At 36.8% G+C, this 25623-nt stretch overlaps 1 protein-coding gene and 1 non-coding gene across 2 annotated transcripts in view; one reads left to right on the forward strand and one right to left on the reverse strand.

Annotated features, from left to right (window-relative positions):
- The window catches only part of MUC19 (mucin 19, oligomeric), a 180252-nt gene extending 154850 nt beyond the window's left edge, over nt 1-25402 (forward strand). The window contains 24 exon segments of the mRNA XM_030822800.1: nt 478-525; nt 1113-1166; nt 1918-1971; nt 2917-2964; nt 3216-3269; nt 3425-3478; nt 3801-3854; nt 4000-4053; nt 11526-11576; nt 11845-11895; nt 12472-12540; nt 13616-13648; nt 14900-14953; nt 15368-15418; nt 15701-15754; nt 15924-15971; nt 17917-17946; nt 19884-19915; nt 20004-20166; nt 20500-20537; nt 22352-22466; nt 23761-23796; nt 24449-24557; nt 25219-25402. Of these exon segments, the coding sequence (XP_030678660.1) occupies nt 478-525; nt 1113-1166; nt 1918-1971; nt 2917-2964; nt 3216-3269; nt 3425-3478; nt 3801-3854; nt 4000-4053; nt 11526-11576; nt 11845-11895; nt 12472-12540; nt 13616-13648; nt 14900-14953; nt 15368-15418; nt 15701-15754; nt 15924-15971; nt 17917-17946; nt 19884-19915; nt 20004-20166; nt 20500-20537; nt 22352-22466; nt 23761-23796; nt 24449-24557; nt 25219-25402 (1538 nt within the window).
- LOC115837469 lies at nt 7483-7589 on the reverse strand. The gene has a single exon (XR_004032501.1). It is a non-coding gene; the product is annotated as a U6 spliceosomal RNA (small nuclear RNA).
- Nucleotides 25403-25623: the final 221 nt, after the last annotated feature.

Below are 25623 nucleotides of genomic sequence, written 5' to 3' on the forward strand. Positions count from 1 at the left end.
TGGGGTGTGTGTGTGTGTGTGTGTGTGTGTGTGCATGTATGTATGACTTTTGAGTGATAATAAATTACAATTATACTTTGCTTCTTAATAGGATAGTTTTTCAAGGAGGAGTTTTCGAGGAACTCTCATCTAAGATCAGCGTTTTGTTACTTGATTTTGAATTAACTTGGGCAGATTTCCTTCCATTTCCAGGGCCAAGCCTCACATATATGTCTCTGCAAATGAGAGTGAAAGTGATAATTGTATGAAAAGTTTTCTTTTTCCATTTTAGTTATCTCCATTTTAGGTATATCAGGAAAATTAATTACTGGCTCAGAGGGTTCTATTTCAGGTCAACAGAAGGCCAAAATGCACACAGATTTGCCTCGAACGATATATTTTTCCTTGAGCACAATAATGACTGAAATGTACAGTAGTTATCCCTTTAACTCTAGTCTACCTTTATATTAAAAAGGTTTTCTATTTTTATCCTTTTAGGAGCTACCACTAGAGGGTCAGCAAAGCAAGGAACTGGAAGCACAATAGGTAAATATGGCAGGAAAGAAAGCCACTTGTCTTACTGCCATTGAATTCCAGAAAAATTGAGTCCTCTGTTGAGGAATTTGCATCTTTATTTGATTTGGGAATAAAACTATGCATGAGAAAACACAGGCCAGGCATGGTGGCTCACACCTGTAATCCCAGCACTTTGAGAGGCTGAGGTGGGTGGATCACATGAGGTCAGGAGTTTGAGACCAGCCTGATCAATGTGGTGAAACCTCTTCTCTACTAAAAATACAAAAATTAGCCAGGTGTGTTGGCATGAGCCTGTAATCCCAGCTATTCAGGAGGCTGAGGCAGGAGGATCACTTGAACCTGGGTGGAGGTTGCGGTGAGAGATAGCACCATTGCACTCCAGCCTGGGTGACAGAGAGACTAGGGTAGCTTCTGGCAACACATCTAAACCTGGGAGTTCAAACACAGGTGAGCCAGCCAGCTGGTGAGAGTCCTCCACAGAACGATTTAGTAGTAAAGTGCCTCCCGTGGCTCTGTTATCAAGAATAGTGCATCCTTCACTTTCCTCACAATGCTAATTCCTCTCACCTCATATTTTCCTATCTTTCCTCTCTAAGAAGCTACGACATCCTTTAGAGGCACTGGGACCACAGGAAGTGGAATGAATACAGGTGAGCACACAAGCTTCCTAGCCTGCTCACTTTTCACTTAAAATAAAAGCAATAGTAGCTAACACTTTCTAGCATGAACTATGTTCCAGACACTACTACACATTTTTCTCATTATTATTTCTTTTATCCCTCATCCCAAATTGTGAGGTAAGCGCTATTGTTCTCACAGACTTTCCAGATGAGAAAACCTATGGCTCAAAGATATTCACTAACTGAATGAAGATCGCACAGCGATTAAACAACAGATTTCAACTCAGGCACTCTGGCTTCAAAATCCGTCCTCTTAACCATGATACTAAATCACCACTACACTATACCACTACACTCTTTTGTCATGCCTCAACTCATCTAGAGCACTACAATTTCTACAACACCAATATTTTGCCCAAATGAAAATTCAACAGGTAATCAGTCCTGCTTTGCTCCTCTTCTAGGGGTATCAGGTAGCCAAGTCACTAGCATTCCACTAGGTAAATAAAGTACGTTTGTTTTACTGACATTGAGTCCAGAAAAAGAGATGTTCTCATTGAGACTCCACCACCACCTCACATTGCACCCTCCCCCCACCAAGTTTATCGTGAGAATGGAGCATTACATTTGCAAACACACAAAATAACTTTGGAACAAGCTATCCCTGAAAATGTTCTTTTTGCATAATGAAGAATTCTGTAGTTGCCTCGTTCTATTATAGAATGTACTTTTATTATAAGAATAAAATTGATATAGTAGTACCCTTCCATTATGTTTTTAGGTACTACTGGAGTGGTCTCTGGCAACACCATCTCACCTAGCAGTTTCAACACAGGTGAGTTAATGAGGAAACAGCTGCTGTTGGTTTTTTTTTTTTTGGTTGGGGGCTAACTGCAGCAATGGCACATTATATCTTTTGATGATTTTCTGTTAGCCCTCGCTACTTTCTTCCTTTTTATTCTCAGAAGATATAACTTCCATGGAAGGAAGCATAACCAATGAAAGTGGAATTGGCAAATATATATCTATATATATACCCACACACAAAAATATATATGCATATATTAACATACATGAGAAAAAATGAGAAATGAGAAAAAATGACAAATGTATATATTATTTTTTTCTTGAGACAGTCTCACTCTGTTGCCCAGGCTGGAGTGCAGTGGTGTGATCTCAGCCTACTGCAAATTCCACTTCCAGGGTTCAAGCAATTCTCTTACCTCAGCCACCCAAGTAGCTGGGATTACAGGTGTGCACCACCACACTCAGATATTTTTTTTTTTTTGTATTTTTAGTAGAGATGGGGTTTCACCATGTTGGCCAGGCTGATCTTGAACTCCTGGCCTCAAGTGATCTGCCTGCCTTGGCCTCCGAATGTGCTGGGATAACAGTCATGAGCCACTGCGCCTGGCCAAAGAATTGGCAACTCTTGAGTTCCTACAAATCTACATCGGGCTTTTGCCTTTTCATAGAGATATTTGTTAAACAAAGCTTGTATTTATAAAACTCATATCATTTCTCCTGGGGCCAAACCTTATACTAAAATTATAGAAAAAGAGGCTCAGAGTCCAGAAATATTCCCCTTTTAACATTCAACCTATTACCCCGTTACCTACAGAGGCAATATAAATCCATATAGTTCTATTTAAGGCAGCAGAGATGATAGAAGTTACTCTGGAGGTTTAGATGTGTCATATTTTGGAATACGGATGTTATAAGTTTATTGAATGCAGTTGAATACCTTTACACAAATATTGTTTTCATTTCTTTTCATTAGAAGCTACCAGTGGCACATCTGAGAGGCCAAACCCTGGAAGTGAAATAGGTAAGTGTGAAAAAGACCCCGAAACCTCTGACATTTAACTCTAAGGAGCCAAATAATCAAGGCTGGACTACAAACTAATGTGTTTACTGTGACTCTGAATTTAAAAATGGAGAGCACACTTCATGGTGACAGGATAGCACAAGAAAGGTCTTCTGCTGCTTTCAAGTCATAGATAGTCATTGTTGTCCGTGCTCTTCTTGGGATGGTAAATGCATCACAACTTGGGTTATTTTTCTCTCTGCCTGCTTTAGGCACCACTGGCATAGTCTCTGGCACAACAGTTGCAGCTGGAAGTTCCAACACAGGTAACCTAATAGGGAATATAAGGGGCTTCAGTCATGGAATATGACTGATTCCCTCCCCCCAAACATACACACTCCTTGCCATACCCTGGGAATACCACTGGATTTTCTCAGTTATAGGATTCTTCTGAATTTACTTCTTTTCTCCCTTCACTTAGAAGCCACAACTTCTTTGGGCAATGGTGGAACCACTGAGGCTGGAAGTAAAATAGGTGAGCACTAGCAATCAAATGATTATTTTTTCTTTTCATCTTAAACTAAATCAAATTGGCTATAATGAACTTAGTGGACTTTTTCCTCAATCATTGAGTACAAATTACCAGGATATAAATAGTTTACTCCTTGTGAATTGCCGGTTACTTATTTGCAATACAATGATATCATGAGACCATGCATGATGTATCACTTAAGGCAAGAAAGTTCCTGATAAACCTCTTAGTTCACTTGAGAAACGTATGATTTTTTTTCTAAACCAAATCCTAATTTTAGATGAAAAGGAATTCATAAATTGATTATCTCCTCTTGTCATTGCAGTTACCACTGGGATAACTACTGGCATGACCATTGTACCTGGGAGTTTCAACACAAGTGAGTCATGAAAGAGTTGGAGAAACCTGCCTACATGAACTTCTGGGGACGCGATGGCTCCCGTAGAGATATTACATAAAGTAAGACTGTTACACATTTTTCCAAATGTCTGCATTCTGTATCACTTTCTCCTATTTCTTCTCAGAGGCTATGACTTCTACAGATGTTGGAGTTGCCACTGGAGTTGGAATGGCAACTGGTGAGTGGTTTGTTTTGCGTTCTCAACAGTTCTTTGCTGAAGTTTGTGGTAGTGATGAATGAATGGGAAGATGAGCTGAAACAGGATTTTGTATTTCACTTGAAGAGACATGTCAGGTAAATCAAGATTGGGCCCTTGCTCTTCAGACTGATTTTCTCCATACACTAGTCTTTTTTTATGTTTTAAATTTTTTCAACTTTTATTTTAGATTCGGGGGGGTACATATGTAGGTTTATTCCATGTCCTGAGTATATTGCCTGATGCTTAGGTTTGGAATATGAATGATCCTGTCACCCAGGTACTGAGCAGAGTACCCAATAGTCAATTTTTCAATGCCCCCTCCTTCCTCCCCTTTATAGTGGTCCCCAATGTCTATTGTTGCTGTCCATATATCCATGAGTATCCAGTGTTTAGCTCCCACTTATAAGTAAGAACATGCAGTGTTTGCTTTTCTGTTCCTGCATTAATTCACTTAGGATAATGGCCTCCAGCTGCATCTCCAGCTCCATCCATGCTGCTGCAAAGGACATAATTTTGTTCTTTCTTATGGTTGTATAATATTCCATGGTGTGTATATACTACATTTTAAAAATCCAGTCCATCATTGATGGGCATCTAGGTTGATTCCATGTCTTTCCTATTGCGAATAATCCTGCGATGAAAATGCAAATGCATGTGTCCTTTTGGTAGAAAAATTTGTTTTCTTTTGGATAGATACCCACTAACGGGATTGCTGGGTCAAATGGTGGTTCTGTTTTAAGTTCTTTGGGAAATCTCCAGAATACTTTCCATAGTGGCTGGATTAATTTACATCCACATCAACAATGAATAAGCATTCCCTTTTCTTTGCAGCCTTACCTGCATCTGTTGTTTTTTAACTTTTTCATAATAGCCAGTCTGACTGGTGTGAGATGGTATTTCATTGTGGTTTTGATTTGCACTTTTCTAATGATTAGTAACGTTGAGAATTTTTTCATACACTTGTTGGCTATGTATATGCCTTCTTATGAAAAATAATTCTTCGTGTCCTTTGCCCACTTTTTAATAGGGTTGTTTTTTGCTAGTTAATTTGTTTACATTCCTTGTAGATTCTGGATATTAGATCTTTGTCAGGTGCATAGTTTGCAAGTATTTTCTTCCATTCTGTAGGTTGTCTGTTAACCTGTTGATAGTTTCTTTTGCTGTGCAGAAGTTCTTTACTTGAATTAGGTTCCATTTGTCAAATTTTGTTTTTGTTGCAATTGTTTTTCGCATCTTTGTCATGAAATCTTTGCCAGGGCCTATATCCAAAATGGCATTTCCTAGGTTATATTCCAGGGTTTTCATAATTTTAGGTTTTGCATTAAAGCCTTTAATCTTTCTTGAGTTGATTTGTGTATATGGTATAAGGAAAGGGGTTCAGCTTCAATCTCCTGCATGGCTAGCCAGTTATGCCAGCACCATTTATTGAACAGGGAGTCACTTCCTCATTGCTTGTTTTTGTTGGCTTTGTCAAACATCAGATGGTTGTAGGTGTAGGTGTATAGCATAATATCTGGGCTCTCTATTCTGTTCCATTGGTCTGTGTGCCTGTTTTTGTACCAGTACCATGCTGTTTTGGTTACTGTAGCATTGTAATATAGTTCAAAGTTGGGTAATGTTATACCTCTAGTTTTGTTGTTTTTGCTTAGGATTGCCTTGGTTATTCAAGCTCTTTTTTGGTTCCATATGAATTTTAAAATACCTTTTTTTTCTAATTTTGTGAAGAATGTCATTGGTAGATTTAAATAACATTGAATCTGTAAATTGCTTTGGGCAGTATGGCCATTTTAATAATATTAATTCTTCCTATCCATGAACATAAAATGTTTTTCTATTTGTTTGTATCATCTCTGATTTCTTTCAGCAGTGTTTTGTAATTCTTATTGTAGGGGGCTCCTTCGCCTCCCTGGTTAGCTGTATTCCTAGGTATTTTATTTTTTGTGGCTATTGTGAATAGGACTGTGTTTTTATATTGGGCTCTCAGCCTTGATGTTGTTGATGTATAAAAATGGTATTAATTTTTGCACACTTATTTTGTGTCCTGAAACTTGGCTGAAGTTATTTATCAGGTCTACGAGCTTTTGGGAAGATACTATGGGGTTTTCTAGGTATAGAATCATATCTTCTGCAAACAAAGATAGTTTGACTTATTTCCTTCCTATTCAGATGCCTTTTATTTATTTCTCTGGTCTGATTGCTCTGGCTAGGACTTCTAGTACTATGGTGAATATGAGTGGGGAAAGTTGGCATCCTTGTCTTATTCCAGTTCTCAAGAGGAATGCTTCCAACTTTTGCCAATTCAGTAAGATGTTGGCTGTGGATTTGTCATAGATGACTCATTATTTTGAGGTATGTTCCTTCAATACCTAGTGTTTTATGGGTTTTTAACATAAAGGGATATTGAATATTATCAAAAGCCTTTACTGCATCTATTGAGATGATCATGTGGTTTTTGTTTTTAGCTCTGTTTATGTGGTAAATCACATTTGTTGGTTTGTGTATGTTGATCCAACCTTGCATCCCAGGGATAAAGCCTACTTGATCATGGTGGATTAGCTTTTTGATATGCTGCTGGATTTAGTTGGCTAGTATTTTGTTGAGAATTTTTGCATCTATTTCATCAAGGTTATTGTCTTGAAGTTTTCCTTTTTGTCGTGTCTCTGTCAGGTTTTGGTATCAGAATGATGCTGGCCTCATAGAATGAGTTAGGGAGGCGTGTCTCCTTCCCAATTTTTTAGAATAGTTTCATTAGGAATGGTACCAGCTCTTCTTTATTCATCTGGTAGTATTCAGCTGTGAATCTGTCTGGTCCTGGGCTTTTTCTGGTTGGCAGTCTTTTGATTACTGATTCAATTTCAGAACTCTTTATTGGTCTGTCTAGGAATTTAATTTTTTCCTGGTTCAATCTTGGGAGGTTATATGTTTCCAGGAATTTATTCATTTCTTCCAGGTTTTCTAGTTTGTGTGCATAGACGCGTTTGTGGTAGTCTCTGAGAGTTTTTTGTTATTGTCGTTGCTGTTGTTGTTTTTTGGTAATGCTATGGAGTCAGTGGTAGTATTTCCTTTGTCATATCCGACTATGTTTATCTGGATCTTCTTTATTAGTCTAGATGGTGGTCTATCAATTTTAATTATTCTTTCAAGAAACAAGCTCCTAGATTCATTGATATTTTGTATGGTTTTTCACATCGTAATTTTTTTTTCAGTTCAGCTGTGATTTTTGTTATTTTCTGTCTTCTGCTAGTTTTGAGGTTGGTTTGCTTTTGTTTCTCTAGTACCTGTAGGTATGATGTTAGGTTGTTACTTTGAGATCTTTCTAACATTTTGATGTGGGCATTTGGCGCTATAAACTTCCCTCTTAACACTGCTTTAGCTGTGACCCAGAGATTCTGGTATGCTGTATGTTTAAAAAATATGGAATGCCTCATGAATTTTTGTGTCATCCTTATACTAGGGCCATGCTAATATTCTCTGTATCATTCCAATTTTAGTATATGTGCTGCTGAAGTGAGCACAATAATTTGTTAGTTTTCTGCCCTGATGATCAATCTAATGCTGTCAGTAGGGTGTTGGAGTCCCCCACTATTACTGTGCAGCTGTCTTTTTGTGGGTCTGGAAGTACTTGCATTATGAATCTGGATATTCCAATGCTGGGTGCATATATGTCTAGAACAGTTAATTCTTCTTCTTGAATCGAACACTTTCTCACTATGTAATGCCCTTCTTTGTCCTTTTTTGCTGTTGTTGGTTTAGTCTTTTATTTAAGAATAACAACTTCTGATCTTTTTTGCTTTCCTTTTGCATTGTAGATCCTTCTTTCTTTATTTTGACTCTGTGGGTATAATTACATGTGAGATGGAGCTCTTGAAGACAGCAGATGGATGGGTCTTGTTTTTGCTTGTTTGTTTTTCTTTTTTTCCAACTTGCCACTCCATACCAGCTTTTTCGATGTGATTTTTATGAAACTTAGAATGATATGTTATTCTGAATCCTTTATCCATCTTGCCTTCACGTGGTCAGCTGGAGTTTTCAGGAGCCTAGAAAATGCCAGTCTTGGTTAGTAAAGGTGTTTAATTTGTCCATCTTGGACTTCTATTGCATATTAAACCTATTCTCATGGGTTTATCCTCATGACTAAAGTTCCAAGAAATTTAATTAAAAAAAATTCACCCTCATATTTCCAAGAAATCCCTATGAAACGTGAGGGAACCCCACCACAGGAAGTAAAACTGATGTGCAAAGTTAAAGCACTTCTTTACAAAGTATTTAACCACAGCAAAAGGGCTCCAGAGTGAGAGTTTTGCCACAGTTGGTTTTGGGGGATGAGAAAGCCTAGGAGAAAATATGGTTTTTGTTTCTCTTTGCATAGAAAAGCCCTTGGACGGCTTATAAGAGATGTGAATTTTTCCAAGTCTATGCTGTTCTCTGGGTTAAAAAAAAAAAGTCATTACTATGGTCTCTGTCTCTCTTGATCTCTCTCTCTTTCTCTCTCTGTTTTACTATCTTTCTCTCAATTTCATTTTTATTTCACATCCCCTGGAATATCTTCTTTCATCACACTTGCTGGAAATTTCGACAGGGATTAGTCAAAGTTAGAAAAGAAAGCTGTCTCTGAGTACCTCAGGCAAAAGGCCATCTTCTTTGAGAATATTTCTTCTACTATAACATGAAATATTTTCTGGATTTCAAAATTAAGTCATCTCAACTTCTTTCTCTACTACGAGGAACTACAACTTCATTACTAAACAATACCACTACTAGAAATTAATTACAAACGGGGATTTCATTAATTACTAGTGAAATTTAGGCCCTGATAGGAGATGATAAAACTTTTCATTTGAAGAGTTATTGAAGTCCATTGAAGGTAGTCATATTAATGCTGTGGAATACCCTGAACTAAACATTTAATTAGAAACATCATTGTTAGGACATAGCTTCCCAGAAGTAGATACCTAAATGGGGACAGGAATTTTTTTAGGTAAAATATTTCCACACTTGTCTTTGCTCATACTACTGTCATATCAAATAAAGTCACCACTAACCAAGAATTCCAGGCTGGATAAATAAAAGATGACTGAAATAAGCTTAAGACATCTTGGGGGTCTTTTGTTTACTTGAAAAAACTTGGGACAGAAAAGAATATTTTCTCTTTTCTATTAAAATGTCTGGGGGATGTAAAACAATATGGAATTTTCAGGGAACTATAATACAATAATACAATATACTTGTGGAAAACAACCTAGATGTTGAGAGAACATTGAAAGAGGGAATGTTGGGAAGTTTTTAGAGCTTCTAGATTGCAAAATTGGGACAGAAATATCATGAAATGAAGAAAAAAAGATCACTCATCTATTCTATGTTCTATGAGAATATTATAATATTGGCCTCAATTATAACACAAAAAATTAAAAAGTTGATTCCATGGGCAATGAGAAGGGTTTTTTTGTCATATTATTATTATACTTTAAGTTTTAGGGTACATGTGCACAATGCGCAGGTTTGTTACATATGTATACATGTGCCATGTTGGTGTGCCGCACCCATTAACTTGTCATTTAGCATTAGGTATATCTCCTAATGCTATCCCTTCCCCCTCCTCCCACCCAATGACAGGCCCCAGTGTATGAAGTTTCCTGCCCTGTGTCCCAGTGTTTTCATTGTTTGATTCCCACCTATGAGTGAGAACACGTGGTGTTTGGTTTTCTGTCCTTGCGATAGTTTGCTCAGAATGATGGTTTCCAGCTTCATCCATGGCCCTACAAAGGACATGAGCTCATCCTTTTTATGGCTGCATAGTATTCCATGGTGTATATGTGCCACATTTTCTTAATCCAGTCTATCATTGATGGACATTTGGGTTGGTTCCAAGTCTTTGCTATTGTGAATAGTGTCACAGTAAACATACGTGTGCATGTGTCTTTATAGCAGCATGATTTATAATCCTTTGGGTATATACCCAGTAACGGGATGGCTGGGTCAAATGGTTTTTCTAGTTCTAGATCCCTGAGGAATCGCCACACTGACTTCCACAATCGTTGAACTAGTTTACAGTCCCACTAACAGTGTAAAAGTGTTCCTGTTTCTCCACATCCTCTCCACCACCTGTTGTTTCCTGACTTGTTAATGATCACCATTCTAACTGGTGTGAGATGGTATCTCATTGTGGTTTTGATTTGCATTTCTCTGATGGCCAGTGATGATGAGCATTTTTTCATGTGTTTTTTGGCTGCATAAATGTCTTCTTTTGAGAAGTGTCTGTTCATGTCCTTCGCCCACTTTTTGATGGGGTTGTTTGTTTTTTTCTTGTAAATTTGTTTGAGTTCATTGTAGATTCTGGATATTAGCCCTTTGTCAGATGAGTAGGTTGCGAAAATTTTCTCCCATTTTGTAGGTTGCCTGTTCACTCTGATGGTAGTTTCTTTTGCTGTGCAGAAGCTCTTTAGTTTAATTAGATCCCATTGGTCAATTTTGGAGAAGGGATTTTTAAAGAGGTTAATTATCATGCCCAGGTTGGATTTTTTGGGAAGATTAATTTGTCACAGGTAGAAGATTGATATGAAAGGAGAGTAAGAGTAAGGGTGGAGGTATGTTGTATAGTTTGAAGTCTCTTGGAAGTGACAGATGATTAGGGACTGAAATAAGCTAGTCATAAGGGGATGCAGAGGCAGAAAGAGTGTGCAAGATGTTGGCCAGTTAGAATCAACAAGTGTGGCTGAGGAGATAAAGGAGAGGAATAAATTTAGATGACTCCTACTTCATGATTTGAATGCTTGGGTGAATAGATGATGGTGCCATCTACCAGGTTTGGGAATATACTAGGGGAATTAAAAATAATATTTGATAGATGATACAGTAAGGTCTGATTTTGATCATTTGAGTTCAAATTACTCTGAGGTTTCTAGGTAGTGATGTCCAGAAGAGTTGATGAAGGTGACTGAGGCCCAGAAGAGAAGCCTGTACTGGAATAGAGAATTGTCAGTCATTTGCTTACAAATAATATTTGAAACTATGGGTACTAATGAGTTATTTAGGGTTAAATTAGCCCTAAATAACCCACTGTATGTTATTTACATACAGGGAGAAGAGAAAACAGACAAAGGTAGTTCCTTGGGCTCTCCAGGACCTAAAGGGTGGACACAGGCAAAGAGCCTGAAAAGGAGAGGAGTTCTGGTTTAGCAATTTCCAATGTGTTTGACTTAGCACTGTGTACTGAAGTACTGGGATATACCACATTATACCAGGAGACCATATTGCCTCTACTTTTGGGATTCAGAATCTCAAACAGGATTAGCCAGAATTTGCTGGGGACGTGTTTTTTGAATATTTCATTTTTTCAGAGAACCTAGCCTCATAGTTATGAAACTTTGAAAGTAGAAAGTAGAAGGGGGAAATCTCTCTTGAAAGAATTAAAATATCAAGATTCTCAGTCCTTTTCATTTTTTAAACTTTAGGGATCACCAACATAATTTCAGGGAGAAGCCAATCTACTGGAAGTAAAACAGGTGAGCATGGGGAATTGAAAAAGGTGAGGATGGGAAAGGCCCTTGTTCATGATGCTAACTTGGAAAAGAAGGATCCCAGAGGACTGAAGCTATCCAAAATGGATACTACAAAACAGAGAAAACCATGTTTAGTTTACCTCTTGGGAAAGGAATCCTGGAGAAGGAATGCATTGTTTCACAGAAACACATGGATTTGTTCTAAACCATGATTTCTATCCTATAAAACACTGCTCATATTACCTTCTCTTCCTTCACCATCTCATCCCAGGCTACACTGTAACAGGCTCTGGAACAACAGCCTTACCTGGAGGTTTCAGAACAGCTAAGTCAAATAGTAAAGGAATTCTCCTTTAAATGGCTCTCAGTTAAGCAGTGTAATTGGATTGTTTGCAGCTCAGTGGATGGATACCCCATTCTTACTGATGTTCTTATTTCACATTGCATCCCTGTATCAAAACATCTCATGTACCCCATAAATATATACATCTACTATGTATGCACAAAATTTAAAAATATTAATAAAAATAATAAATGCTCTCAAAACAATGGCATCTATTGCCATATCATTTTCATGTTGACAGATTCTCCATCTTTTCCACTTTTCTTAATTTGCTCTTACAGAGACCACAATTTTTAAAGGTGATGTTGGAACCACTGAAGCAGAAATTTCATCAGGTGAGTTTTTTCACATTTTGGATTCTCCGTGATTTTTCCATTTGAGTTTACTATGTACAGATTTTGAATGAAAATGAATGTGTCTGGAAAGTGGTTGCTTACCCTTTAATAAGAGATCATGAGGCCAACCTAGATCAATTCTCTGAATTTTCCAAGACATATTGTAGATGTATTAATAATTCTCTAGACACATCCTTTCTTTACAATCCCTTTGTCTTGTCAGGCAATACCCCAGGATCAACGGGAGTCACCAGCAGCAAAGAAGGTGAGATGACTATAATGGATGCAGGTAATTTTGCTGATTAAGAGATTACTCAATAGATGCAGGTAATTGTGCTGATTAAGGCTTTGATTTAGATATTTAACTTTTGATCACAAGTTTAGACACACTTTGTTTTCTGGTTTTCTTTCCCTGGAGAACTTGTCCCTTTTCTTACATTTACTTTAGAAATCTTTACTGGAGGTAAATCATGTGCATATAAGAAAAACATTCTCAAATTTAGTAATTGAAGTCTGGATGATTCTGGATCTAGAGAAGTGAGATCTATGAGGCAATTGTGACTTTCCTCCCCCATTTTTCCCTTGAACATACAATCATGAAAAAGTCCATTGGAAAACATGCCAGGCTTAACATTTGGTGCGAGAAAACTTGTTAAATCGTTTTCTGTTGCTTCAAGAACCCAGGTTATGTGGAAAATCCATACATTTCTGATGATGGGAAAGGGGTTGTGTCCTTCCCTCTTATTACAGGCACCACTGAGGTAGCCTCTAGCATAATTCTTTCTGGAAGCTCAAACACAGGTATGTAAATATTTAGTAGGTAGCTGTAAGAACCTAAGGCTAGACAACTAAGATCCCTTCTGTGGAACTGACTGTAGCATCCACACATCAATTCCTGTCTCATTCTTCTTTGCCTTTCTTAGGGTTAAATGAATGTCTGTCAGTGATTAAATCTGTTTAACTCCACTGGGTTCTCATTAATGACTCCTATCCATTGCTTCAGCATTGGGAAATATTGGGGGTAAAGATAAGACTCAGGAAGTCCCATTAGGGAATTTACATTTCCTAGCCATCTATGGTCGTCTTCTTGTTTTGGGGTTTCTCAGGCTCATGCCAGAGTCCCCAGTTCAGGCTGCGAAGGCACACAGGGCACCACTAAAGGAGAGAGCAGACACTGAAATCCATGAATTCTCATCTGGCCAGAGGAGTTATTTGTGTGTGTGTAATTCACAAGGTGCCCTGTGGGCTAGCTGCAGCACTGGCCCAGAATGTCATCTGATTTGCTTTCTCTTCCTCATGTTGATCTCTGAGGATAGGAATAAGGACTGTGGCTGATATGAATTTGCCCTCATTTTCCTTTACAGGAATCACTGGAATCCCAGAAACTTCCCTCTCAGGTAATAGAAATTATTGTCTCGAATGAAGATTACATGCTCAACATTTCTCTGTCTTTAACACCAAAGTAAATACTTTTTACAAAGTAAATACAGATAGCCAATATTTATCTCTATGAATGAATGTCACACTTCAACTGTAAAATAAAATTGCACCAGATGTAGTTAAACAGGCAAAGAAGACTTTGTTCAAGACTATTACAGTAAGTGTCAAAACCATTACAGTAGGGGAGAGAGATTGAATTCAGCTCTGATAAAGCAAAAGGCAGGAGAATTGTTTAGTGCTTGGCTAAGCTAGTGGAAAAGTAATGGCGGATGTTTGGAGAGACTTTAATCTATATGATTGGGCCATCTGTGTTTGGTAATTGGCACTTAATCAGTTCAAAGTTAGGCCCCTACCCTCCCACAAAGATTGGGAGATAGAGGCATTATTTTTCTTGATAATTATATTTCAAAAGAGTGGCTATCAGGTCCTTGAGAAAGATATTTATGAATTGTAAGATTGACAAGAGACTGGGAGAAGACTTACATCTCAAAGGGGCAGAGGAAGAATTTAAAAGTAAGGCAAGTTTTCTGAAGTAAATAAGAAAAGGGAGATTAAGAGCCAATAGCTAGGAACAAACCTGTCTAAAATGTAGTTAAGCTGAGGGCAACATTAGGTCTCTCATTTTCTCACTTTCTCCCACTCTCTCCCTCCAAAATTAATACAGGAGAACCAAGAAACCAAGTTACATGAAGTAAGAGTTAAGTGTGAGAAAAGCTCTTGTCATTTAGAGAAGGGGCACCAGAAGTGAAACGTGTATAGAGCAAAGTGTGAGAAAAGCTCTCATCATTTAGAGAAAGGGCACCCAGAAGAGAAACATGTATCAGGGTCATAGGAGAATCTTCACTTCACCTCTGTGAACAAGGGATTGCTACGATAGGAAGTTCTTAGTGTTTCCACGGCAGGGGCGTGAGCTAGCGTTAGTAGATGTGTTAGTATATTCCAAGTGCTTTGAGACTCTTGTTCCACATGGACGTGTCTTAAGTAAATGCTCTTCTGAGACCAGAAAAAAAAAAAAGAAATTTAGGGGGGTTGATGGATGTGTTCATTATCTTGGCTGGGATGATGGTTTCACAGATGTATAAATAGGTGTCATTAAATTATCTACTTTAAACATGTGTGATGTACTGTAAATTAATATTTAAATAAAGCTATAAACAAAGAAAAAATAAAAAATAAAAAGTTTATTGCTCTTCCCTTGCTCGTTTTAGGTCCTTCCAAGGAAGCATCTCACGAAACCACTGCTCCTGAACCTCCTACCACAGGTAAGTCAGATAGTAATAAATGCATTTGTCTTGGTGGCACCTCAGAAGACAGGATAGCTTATCTGCTGTTCTCACAGAAGTAGAGAGTAGAATGATGGTCACCAGTGGTTGGGGTAGTTGTATATGTGGGGAGGGGTATGGTGGGGAGATGTTGGTGAAAGGATGCAAAATTTCATTTAGACAGGAGGAATAAATTCAAGGGATCTATTGCACAAGATCATGACTGTAGTTAATAATATATTCCTGAAAAATGCTAAGAGGGTGGCTGATGTAATTCTTCAGAACATCATGTACAAAATACATAGTTTTATCTGTCCACCTAAAACACGCAGAATAAAAAATTATTTTTAAATGAAGTTAAGCTGTAGCTTCTCTAGTCCCCTGTACTCACCACTTTTGTTCCTTTTTAAGCAGTCACTGCTTCCACAGGAGTCAAAGAAACTTCTGAAACTGGAGTGCAAACAGGTGAGTATTCAGTGTGGCTTTGATTATACATAAGTTGAGTTAGGAGGAGAGGGATAGGAAAGAAGCGAAAGACTGAGGCCAGGATGATGCATTCAACTTCCTCTTGGAACACAACTTTGAAATTCCACTAGGGATACTTTTTTTTTTTTTCCTCTGGGAGTTTTTGGTTCCGGCTTTTGCTGGGGCTCCCCTCCTAAAGACTTCTTCATGCAGACTGAGAATTCTGAGCAGAGGATCATAAAGGGTGCTAGTCCTAAAATGTCTTGTATTTCCTTTTGCAAGCCTCCACCTTGGTTACAGCTGGAGTGCCAACAAGACCACAAGAATCCCAGCCAGGTAAAATCAAATGACCGAAATGAACTGGAATAAATTGTCTGTTCCATCCAAAGCTTTCCTTGAGTATGAATTTGTGCCATCATTTGGGCATGTACGTAAACACAGACTTGATATGTGTAGGTTATTCTAATTTTTAAAATCACAATACCATCCACTTATGTCCTCTCAGAAACCACTGTCATGGCAACCAGAGAAGTAGAAACTGAAAATAAAACAGGTCAGTATAGGAAAAGCCCTAATTTCTTTGTTATTATTTCAACTAATATTTCTTTAGTACCTTATGTGTGCCAAACTCTCTAGCAGACATTAAAAGCAATAACATCAGCAAGATGCAGCACTTGCCATTTTTTATTCTGTGTATGTGGGAGGAAGAGATTATTTTGGGCACAGACAGTATATATTTAGTGATACCCAAAAATATGCACAAAAAATGTGGTCCCGGGGGTGGAGTGAGAGTAGTGTTAATTTCTGCTTATTAATTTGTAGTGTGGAGTAAAGACATGAGAAATGGCATGATTGAGTTTAAAATTGGCACGGATGGGGAGGATATTCCTGCCAAACAGCTCTGGAAAAGATAAAGATATGAAACCTCATGGGGGAGTTCAGGAATCAACCAGATGTTGGCAATGACTGAATGAGGTTCAGGGAGGAAATGAGATGGGAAACATAAGTAGAGAAAAGTTCATAAAGAACCAAACTTCAGCAAGACTGTCCTTATAGTAATGGGGTACCCTTAAGGATTTGATCAAGAGCCTGACATGATCAGATAGTTGAGAAATTACTCTGATGCCAGTGTAGTGATTAGGAGACTGTTGTCTATGGCTCCTCTTGCAAATATCTCCAATGAATGCTTGCAGCACGGTCAGGGAATATTTTCTCTCGTATTTATGCCTGGTTGATCTCTTTTCTCTCCTGTTGCTGGTTTCTGTTAATTTGCTAAGCACCCATAATTAGCACCTGGCTTAGCCTCCCTACATAGGGTTGGAGACATTTGATTACCCAAATTTCCATACCTTTAATTCATTTTGTAATCTATATTTTGGGCCTATTAGTTGTTGGGATCACTTTACCTAAACATGTAGACATTTTGAGTTATTTTCAAATATTCTGTTGCTCCTAGGTCAGCCTTTTTCTTGGTAGGTTGAGATATATATATATATATATATATATATATATATATATATACACACACACACACACACACACGTTTACATATATGTGTGTATATGTGTGTGTATATACACACACACATATATATATATATATATATCAACCTACCAAGAAAAACATATATATATTTAAACAGAGTCTTGCTCTGTTGCCCAGGCTGCAGTGCAATGGCACTATCTTGGCTCACTGCAAGCTCTGCCTCTTGGGTTCAAGCGATTCTCCTGCCTCAGCCTCCCTAGTAGCTGGGACTACAGGCAAGCACCACCATGCCAGTCTAATTTTTGTATTATTTGTAGAGACGGGGTTTCACCATGTTGGCCAGGCTGGTCTCAAACTCCTGGCCTCAAGTGATCTGCCCACCTTGGCCTCCCAAAGTGCTGCAATGACAGGCGTGAGCCACTGCACCTGACCAGATTGCATAAAATATTCATTTTGTTTTCAGAAGTTTTGGAATAGAATTTGAAATTTATGAGTGAATTGTTGGATTGACCAAAATATGTGATGTGTAAAGGCTAAAAAAGATACATATTGCCAGTTTAAAGCATTTGTTTGGGGAGAAGTTAGAGCAAAGTTGAAGTATTTCAAGAAGATAAGGAGAATAAAAGTTTTTAAATGACTAAAACTGGGTAATTAATAATGCTCATTTTATACTGTCGCAGAATTATCTTTTTCCCTTTTTAAATCTCTTTTATTGTTCTATTCATTAGATCTGCCTTCAAAAAATTTTTGAAGAGTTTACCTTGATGTTTTCTCCTTTTGATATTTATATTTTTCTCTCATTAAAATTTGAGGTCCAAAGGAAACACTGTACAGTGGAATTTCACATGCAGAGAGGAGCAGGAAGGTGGGATAGATGGGAATTTATCTATTTGTAAGACTAGCTATGTAGACAATTATTTTCAGCAATAGAGTAATGAATTAGATAACTATACTTGCCCCAATACCATTCCAGTAACTTCAGAGACTAACTTAAGGTTCCTGTTTTTACACAGAATGTCTAGCCTCACTTCCACCAGCTCCAGGTAAGAATTCCACGACTTCAGAATTGTTCTGCATTAATGGTTCCTCTTGTCAATCAAATTTCAGAGGTCACACTAATAAAAGTCACTAGCCATGTAAATGTTATAAAATAGGAAAACATATATTGGATTAACTTAGCTTTTATTCACCAGATAGTAATAGTTCATTTCCTCCTTCACAAACCAATGAAGCCAAACCAAACAAATATACCTTGTTACTTAGATCAAAGCAAGGTTTACCTACTAACTGTTTCATATAATTATGATACCTTAACCAAAATATTATCACTTGATAGTGAGCATCTTTTTAAACTAGATAATTCCAACTTGAGGGATGAGCTGTAGTAGAAAAAAAAATCCGTTTAGCCAAAGTAATTTTAGAGAACTTTAAGTCCCTACCATTCTCAAGACAATGTGATGTGCTTTGCAGCAAGTAAAAAACAATTACTAAAAAATAATTCTCTGACCTTAGTACATAGTGGGAGAAGGAAGGTCTCCAAAGAAATAGGCAATTTTCATATCAGGCAGAAAATAAATTTCCAAGTAAGAATATAAACTATGTATTATATATAGAGTGCATATAGTATATCACTTGTATTGTATATTTTAAGGTATCCCCAGGAATTTCTTTTTATTTTATTTTTATTATACTTTAAGTTTTAGGGTACATGTGCACTACGTGCAGGCTTGTTACATATGTATACATGTGCCATGTTGGTGTGCTGCACCCATTAACTTGTTATTTAGCATTCGGTATATCTAGGAATTTCTTTACAGTATTGGAATTGGAGAACACAAATAGACCAGTCCAGGGCATGTAAACGAGAGAAGTGAGACAAAGTTGAGAAGGTCAGTTTGAGTCACAATATGAGAGACCTCAAAAGCTAGAATGCTAAAGTGTTTGTTTTACACAACTATAAGGGGCCGTCAGAGTAGTAATGAGATGAGAATTAGGCTTTAGAAAAATTACATTACCTCATTGGATCAGAATGAGATATGAGTCAGAATAACCCCCTAAAAAAAGCCAGTAGAGTATGCTAGATCAAAACTTTAATAAGATCTTGGAGTGGCATTGTAGCAAGGAGAATAAGGAAGAAATGAATGTGAGTGTAAAGATACAGGATTTGGCAGTAGATTTGACGCCAGTGATAGAAGGAAGAAATCAAATGGCTCCTTGATTTTAAGCTTGAATGATTGAAAGTATAGTTCTATCCTTAGAGAAGGAAGCCAGTCTAGAAGAGAAGCCGGTTTTGGGGGGGAAGATGATACAATCTGTTGTGTGCACATCGAGTTTCGGGTTTCTATAGGTCTGCCAGGATTCTGTCTATAGGTAGAGAGAGAACTGGCTCCAAAGCTATGAGAGAGGTCTGGGCTGGAGCTGGACATTTTAGAGCCATTCTTTTGATGTTACGGTGCACATTGTGGAGACAGAGGAAAGAATTAGAGGCAAAATGAGAGGGAGTAAGACAAACTGCCAGCGAAGACAAAAATTTCAGAGCATTAAATCTGAAGAAAGGAGAGCATTTTTCAAGAAGGTAAGAATGAAAAATGTCAACTATGGCAGAGAACTTAAACTGAGAAAGGGCCCTTGGATCTGGTAATTATGAAGCCATGGTGACCTGTAGGATTGGAAAAGCGGAAGTCAGACTGCAAAACAGTAAGTCAGTCAGTAGCCATAAGATTGATTGACCACTGCCTGGAGAAATTAAGAATTATCCTTTGCTGAGGATTGTAAAAATAGGATATGCCTGTTGGGAACAGTTTGCTTGAAGCAGGTGGACGTGATTTTATTCACCTTAAGGCACCATAAAATCTTCCATAATTCTGTGACTCTGAAATCCTAATGCCAATTACAGTATTGGCCACCTGGTGGTTATCTATAAATAACAGATGGTTATATTTTGCCAAATTTAATTACCATTTATCATTTATGTTAACAGTTTGTCACGGTCCACTAGGAGAAGAGAAATCTGTAAGTACACAGTTTTGCTCTACTTTAATCCAAATTTGCTCTCATTCCTGTATTTGAATAGAAGTCTAAACTTGGTTTGTATATGTAGCCTGGAGACATATGGACTGCCAATTGCCACAGATGTACCTGTACTGATGCAAAGACTATAGACTGTAAACCTGAGGAGTGCCCTTCTCCACCCACATGCAAAACCGGCGAGAAGCTTGTGAAGTTCCAATCTAATGACACCTGCTGTGAAATCGGATACTGTGGTGTGTATTTTAATTGAATATATTTGTTGGTTGTTTATTCACATATTCAAGAGATACTTTTTGAGCTACCAATTTTGTCAAGCATAATACTAGGCAGGTGTAATAAATAATACATAATTAGTATAATAACATTTGCATTCTTAAAACTTACCATCTTCAGAATGGGGGATACCCAGAATTAAGTTATGAATATAATCAGTAGATGAAAGGAAGACTATGATATTATGGGTAGAAACATTATAGTTGGTTGCTATGTATGATCTCATCTACAATTTCTGTTTTATAAATAGAAATTATAGTATTTTAGAATAAAACACTATATTTATTTTTCAGAACCAAGAACATGTTTATTTAACAATACTGACTATGAGGTAAGGTCTTTTCTTCATTAAAATGTTTTTGTTAAGTATATGAATAAATTTAATGCTGGGCTACCTTAAGGGACTTTCAACCTATTTTGTATATGTAATATATGTAAGTATATATTTTATATAAAAGAAATTATATAATAAATACATATGTATGTATATATATATTTTTTTAACCCTAGTAACAATGGATTTGAATCCGTTCATTTTCTTCCCCACACCCACTTCCAAGGGAACATCAAATGTAACACTCACCATGACTCTGCAAAGGAGGAAAACATAGTACTTGATCATTAACTACTCAGCAGTAGAGCTTCTGAACAAAATTTCCCATGGGCCTTGCCAGATGGAGAAGACATACTTTGTAACATTCAAATCAATGAACAGAGTCAAACTGTAATTATAACCAGAAAGATCAGATGGTCAAGCTGTCAGAGATCAAATAAGAAAACCCAAAGGGCTAGAACCCTATTATGCAGCCTACAGCAACACAATATATTCAAGGCTGGATTTTGACAACTAATTTGACATTTTGGACGGTAATTTAACTTTTTAGAAAAAAGTATAAGGAAGCCGTAAAAATCAGATGATTCTCAAATTGATATTAACACACTTGAAATGGTGATAGTAAATATTAAAAAATCTAAAGTGAAATATATGTGGTATATTAGGAATAGATAAAACAGTCTATGAGAGTTTTACTTTGATAACCCATTTATCACCCTCAAATTTCCACCTGGACTTCTTAATTTTTAGTTTCCAAAGTTGATCTGACTTGAACCTGTGATAGTTTTTAAACACAAAATATGATGATATTTAAGGAACAAAAGGAAAGTTTTCTTCTGATCATTTATAGTAAAATTCCAATTTATCAGAAAGTTCATCTTGTCTGAGGCCGTGAAATAAATGCAGTTTCTCTAACTGTTGTTTGAATATTTAACATAAGCTAATTATAAAGTAACACCAGAGAGCTTTAAAAATATAGGAATATAGGCCAAGAGAGAAGCAAGCCATCTTGTGAGACTTGTCATTTGTTTTAATATGATAAGCTTATTTTGTGCCATTTTTTCACCACTTAAATTCTTGTTTCCCCTTAAGCTTATAACAATTGATTAACTGCTTGATCACTATAAAAAACCTGTCTTGAAAATTTCTTGAAAATATAATAGAGTAACTGTTGGTGAATCTTTTTTTTTTATTTTTTTATTTTTTTATTATTATACTTTAGGTTTTAGGGTACATGTGCACAATGTGCAGGTTTGTTACATATGTATCCATGTGCCATGTTGATTTCCTGCACCCATTAACTCATCATTTAGCATTAGGTATATCTCCTAATGCTGTCCCTCCCCGCTCCCCCCACCCCACAACAGTCCCCAGAGTGTGATGTTCCCCTTCCTGTGTCCATGAGTTCTCATTGTTCAATTCCCACCTATGAGTGAGAACATGCGGTGTTTGGTTTTTTGTCCTTGCGATAGTTTACTGAGAATGATGTTTTCCAGTTTCATCCATGTCCCTACAAAGGACATGAACTCATCATTTTTTATGGCTGCATAGTATTCCTGTTGGTGTTGGTGAATCTTAATTTGAGGATCGAGAATCTTGACACACTCTGTGCTCCCAATGAACAAATTTGGTTTATTTGTGGAAGTGGAAGACTTTCAAAACATCTTTTATTTACTACTAACCTAATGACAAAGTGCCTCTAGAAAATCACTAAACATGAATTTGAATTTTTAAACTGATATTCTTGCTAACCTCTAAAAGAAATCAAGGTGAACAATTATTTTGTTTTCTTCCCCCTCTTTTCCTCCCAGATTGGTGCTTCATTCGATGACCCCAGCAACCCCTGTGTCTCCTACTCCTGCAAAGACACTGGCTTTGCTGCAGTAGTCCAGGACTGCCCAAAGCAGACCTGGTGTGCAGAAGTAAGTCATCTTAACTAATGAACACCGAGATTCAGTTCTCATATTAAACAAACCCTGGCCGGGTGCAGTGGCTCAGGCCTGTAATCCCAGCACTGTGGGAGGCTGAGGCGGGTGGATCACCTGAGGTCAGGAGTTCGAGACCAGCCTGGGAAACATGGTGAAACCCCGTCTCTACTAAATATATAAAAATTAGCTGGGCATGGTAGCAGGTGCCTGTAATCCTAGCTACTCAGGAGGCTGAGGCAGGAGAATCACTTGAGCCCGGGAGACGGAGGTTGCAGTTAGCCGAGATTGCGCCGTTGCACTCCAGCCTGGGGGACAAGAGCGAGACTTCATCTCAAAAAAACAAACAGACAAACAAACAAAATCAACCTGTCTTCTATCTCATTAGAAAACGTTTGTGTCTGGCTAGCAGACGTAAATATCTTGTAGATTGTATAGCTCTTTAAACAAATTCATCATATCCAGAGCCCAGATGATTCCAGACATGCTCATCTTTTATTGTTAAGTATAAATTTTTTTCATATCAAGAAAGGCTCTCATGTTTTGCAGGCTTTATAAAACTTAGTTTAGTGCTAATCTAGAAGGAGTAAGTTATTATAGAAAGCATTTTGCTATTTCGAAACTGAAAAACTCACTAACTTTTAAAAATAGCTCAGTCTATAAGAATACCGATTTTTCTATATAATCACGTCTGGGTACTTTAGATCTTTCTTTGTGTCACAGTTTTCTCCATTTCTATGCCCCCCAAATATGACTGGGTTTTATATTAATGAATGCTTAAGTTTCACTTATTAAGGGAGGTTTAAGTTATCATTTTTCTTTCTGAAGATATAATTGATAATATGGTTTAAAGTTTTATTTTTGGGCTCTAATACCGGATTTCAATATTTATCATGCTTTTACTTTGTTATAATTTTAAAACTATCAATTTCTCAAAGGTGCAGCTTCTAATTGTGTTTCTAATGTGTTGGTAGTAATATTATTGTTAAAGTATTTTTCAGTAAATGAGAAATAATTTAATATTATTTAATGTTATCCTTGACAAGAATTTAGTTTAAAGCTTATTTTTCCTTGACCCCTTGTTGGAAAATTTTAGTCACATTTTTATTACTCAGCTGATCTCTCTCCTTTTCTGCCCTTTGCTTACTAGATCTGAGGTAAGATTGTCCATCTGTTCCATTTTCCTCTTTGTGATGTGATGCATTTTAACAAATTAAGAAGTGTTACATTATTTGCAGAAAAATTTGGAACAATGTTTCCAGTCTTTTTTTCTTTTTTCTTACCCTTACAGGAAGACAGAATCTATGATTCAAAAAAATGTTGCTATACATGTGAGTAAAGTTAAGTTCTGCATAGAGAAAAATGTAAGCTGTTGACAAAAGTTTAATTTCTTTAAAACAAAATGGCAGATCATTAAGAGAAAGTATCTTGTATTTTTAACACAACAGGTAATCTAGGCTATATGTATAAACTTCCATTTGATATTTGTACATAATGTATTATGGCTATGTATTCATGTTGATTGCAACATTCTTCTCAGTAAAAATAATAATGTTTACAAGGGAACAAATGTAATTTTCATGGAAAAGATTAGCTTGTTCTTTTGGCATCAGCAAGTTGTGTTGTAAATTGGTGCATTAGATCATAAGGATAATCAGTGATGAGAAAATGGATGTCAAAAATAATTAATCCACCCGTTTTTGATGGATGTCAAAATAATCCATTAGCCCATTTCTTCCCTTCTCCCTTCCTCTTACTTCTCCCCTCAACCCCTTCACCTGTGATAGTGTGATAGTGATAACAGGAACAACAAGAAACCAGTAATCCGAGTATTAACCAGCTACCTTCTAATGATGCTGAGATGGTTAATCTCCTCAATAATGTTGTGAAGTACTTGCTATTATTTATAGGTTAAGAAAGTGAAGGATTAGCAATTGTTAATGTTAAACCTCACTTCTGACTCTCTTTTCCATTTCATTTTAGGTAAGAATAATTGCAGATCTTCCTTTGTAAATGTGACTGTTATCTACAGTGGTTGCAAGAAAAGAGTTCAGATGGCAAAATGTACAGGGGAATGTGAAAAGACTGCCAAGTGAGTTCTTTGAATGTGCATCGTGTGTTAACTTTGTAACCTTGTGGAGAAAATGAATCTTTTAAAATATTACTCGGAAAAACTTTTATGTGAGAGGAATACTATTTTGTTATCAGGACCAAATGAAAGAAGAATCTAAGATATTAAGATCTGAGAACTAAAATATTCACTTAAAATAGTGATGAGTCATTCTGAAGTAGTTTTCTAAATATGCCAACCATGATACATTTGTAACAAATTTACCCATCTTCATACAGTGACTACAGAAAATATTTAAGCAAAGAAGTGAATTTCTTCAATTACTTAAACTTGAAATTTAGATAGTATGCTTTTCTTTTATGTACATTTTTATGTATAGATTAATATAGAGATAATCTCATATTAAGTTATATTTAAAATTTTATTTAGTTTACTTTTTTGCCATAACGCTCCAGTTATAAGATTATAACTTCCTTTCAGATTTCTTATTTCTCTTGGTCTTACATACCAAATACCACTGAGCAACATCAGAGCTTTACAGTGACAGGGGGAATGCAAGGACTAGAAAAAGAATAAATTGGTTACAAGGCTTGCTAAGTCACTTAGACAATTACAGTTAGAGCACTGATGTCAATTTATTTTTAAAATTCTAAAAATGTTTATTACTGAATTTTTCTTTCAGGTACAATTATGATATCTTACTCTTGGAACATTCATGCCTTTGCTGCCGAGAAGAAAACTATGAACTTAGAGACATTGTACTTGACTGTCCTGATGGCAGTACAATCCCTTACCAATACAGGCATATCACGACCTGCTCTTGTTTAGATATATGCCAACCATACACGACCTTCACGTACAGTTAATGCTGACATCACTTTCCCAGTTTTAACAGGCCTGGTATTTATTTTATAAGTGAGGAAAAATAATCATTTAAATAGGGAGAATAACTAAACATTTGTATCTCACTCAAAACAATGAGTTCTCATTATGAGGAATTTTGTTCTCTTGTTGACTGGATCTGAAAAATAAACACAATTTGACAAGCAATTCGTGATCAAGGGTATTTATTTTACGGCAATATGAA

Source organism: Nomascus leucogenys, chromosome 11 (genome assembly GCF_006542625.1).
Source record: "Nomascus leucogenys isolate Asia chromosome 11, Asia_NLE_v1, whole genome shotgun sequence".
Classification (NCBI taxonomy): Eukaryota; Metazoa; Chordata; class Mammalia; order Primates; family Hylobatidae; genus Nomascus; species Nomascus leucogenys.